Source organism: Arachis ipaensis, chromosome B06, assembly GCF_000816755.2.
Source record: "Arachis ipaensis cultivar K30076 chromosome B06, Araip1.1, whole genome shotgun sequence".
NCBI lineage: Eukaryota > Viridiplantae > Streptophyta > Magnoliopsida > Fabales > Fabaceae > Arachis > Arachis ipaensis.
The window spans coordinates 34,780,210-34,782,153 of record NC_029790.2 but is presented as its reverse complement, the minus strand read 5'-3'; the positions used below and the strand labels follow the sequence as shown (position 1 = coordinate 34,782,153).

At 34.8% G+C, this 1,944-nt stretch overlaps 1 protein-coding gene across 1 annotated transcript in view; it reads right to left on the bottom strand.

The window, feature by feature from the left end:
- LOC107648641 (dnaJ protein P58IPK homolog) overlaps positions 1-1,608 on the bottom strand; it is a 5,324-nt gene extending 3,716 nt beyond the window's left edge. The window contains exons 1-2 of the mRNA XM_016352444.2: positions 1,224-1,608; positions 239-404 (exon numbers count right to left, since the gene is read on the bottom strand). Of these exons, the coding sequence (XP_016207930.1) occupies positions 239-404; positions 1,224-1,359 (302 nt within the window). The 5' untranslated portion in view covers positions 1,360-1,608. The remainder of the gene's footprint in view (positions 1-238; positions 405-1,223) is intronic.

The window sequence follows — 1,944 nt, the reverse complement described above, 5'->3', positions numbered from 1 at the left end:
ATTCTAAGATTCAAATGTCTTTTAACCACCTGTGTGCAAAGAAATGCTCAAGAGAAAATACATTTCAATAAGCATCACATAATTTTGGTTTCAACACTATCACCTGTTCTTAGAAAACTTTATTTTTATCATCTTACCATCGTCAAAACCAAGACCTAGCATTTAGCATGGAATTTCCTCTAAAGATTATAAAACATGAAGCAAAAGGATAGGATTCAATTCTTCAAATCAAACAGACCTGCACAATTGACGAAGAACTGATGCACGGAATAGATATGCTTCTGAAAGATTTGGGTCTGCTTCTATGGCAGCATTTAGATCATCAAGTGCCTCAGTATAATGTTTAACTTTTATACTTTCTGATACCTTATCAAATAACTCAGCAGCATTTCCAGATTTTCCACCTGATGATACAACCAACAAGATGGTTCAAGCAACAGACAGCAATTCGACATTGAACCACTGTAGAACTTCTAGAGGCACGGAAAGAGCTAGAAATGACAATTTTTGGGGATGTGCACGTGAATTTATTTGATCAATCCTAATGGAGAAATGTGGTTTCTCCATTGAAAAAATGGAAAGGCAAAACAAACACATGGCACAAAATAAAGAAACAACATTCCTGGATATGCAATATCACATCTTTGGACTTTGGGTCAAAGAAGAGGGCCTAAGGCTGCAATATCACTTTTTAATGCAGCTGTTCAGCTCCTCACTTTCTAACTATGGTTGATAAAAGATGTATGGCAAAACCTTCCATCTTCCATTTTATGAACTGATGCTACACTACATATCAACAAAAATACATTGTTTTGATCAATGCACCATCAAATAGGTCCTTACTTTTTCTCTTCTTTTTCTTTCTACCAGTGATAATAATTCAAATACGACCCTAATATATCAAATGCACATCATGTTCTTTCCCAAACTCAAATCCACCTAAGACGTTTGACTTTTTCACCATCAAATTACAAAACTTTTACTACTGCTGTTAAGGGATCAGTTAACAAGTTCCTCATAGGGAACCCCCTAGGCATAAACCCGAATTTGTTCCTTTCGACAACAATCAATGAAACAAAGTCCGATCCAAGCACTAAAATTATGAAATTTAAGCCGGGGCAATAAAAAGGAAATCAAATTACTCCTACAAAGCGATTTAATGAAAAGAAGAAACACCAATTTTGAAGGAGATAATAAAAAACCAGAGTCAGAGTGTTTGTTACCTGAAGCAGAAACTAGAGGCTGAAGGAGAATGAGTTGGCAAACCAAAACAAAGTTGAGTATAAAGAGCGCGTAAAGCAACCCCCTGCACGCTACCGAATCCATCGGCAGCAACAACAAACCCATAACACTAAGCATTGCAAATCTTTTTCCCTTTTCGTTCTGTGTTTTGTGTGTGTCACATAAACATATCGCAGCGGAAGAAGAAGAAATCGATGGAACTGGCCACTGTTCTACAGAGACAGAATAACCTGACGCAGCAGCCGGAGGCAGGAACGGCTTTTTTATTTTAATTTAATTTAATTTAATTTTAATCTGATTTCAGTGATTTGATTTGATTTGATTTGATTTTTCTTAACGAGAAGTAAATAACGAAACCAAAGGAAGGGGTGGAAGTGTGGAACCGGGAATATAACACCAGGTTGATATACATGTCATACCACGTAGTTTTAGCCAATCATTGTTCTACACGTTGGACTTAGGCCAGCCAACTTGCCGTTCTCCTGTTCCCTTGAGTAAAAAGTACCGTCTAATGTCTAATAAGAAAAAAACAAAAAAAATTATGAAGAATGTTAAATCTATTTGTAGCTAATTAAACTTTTATTTAATGTGCATATTTAAAATTTATTATTTGTCATTAAAAATATTTTAATTTCCATAAATTAGCATTGAATTAAAAAAAAAAATTTATTTTACAATCTTAATTTAAGGAGCGAAAACAAT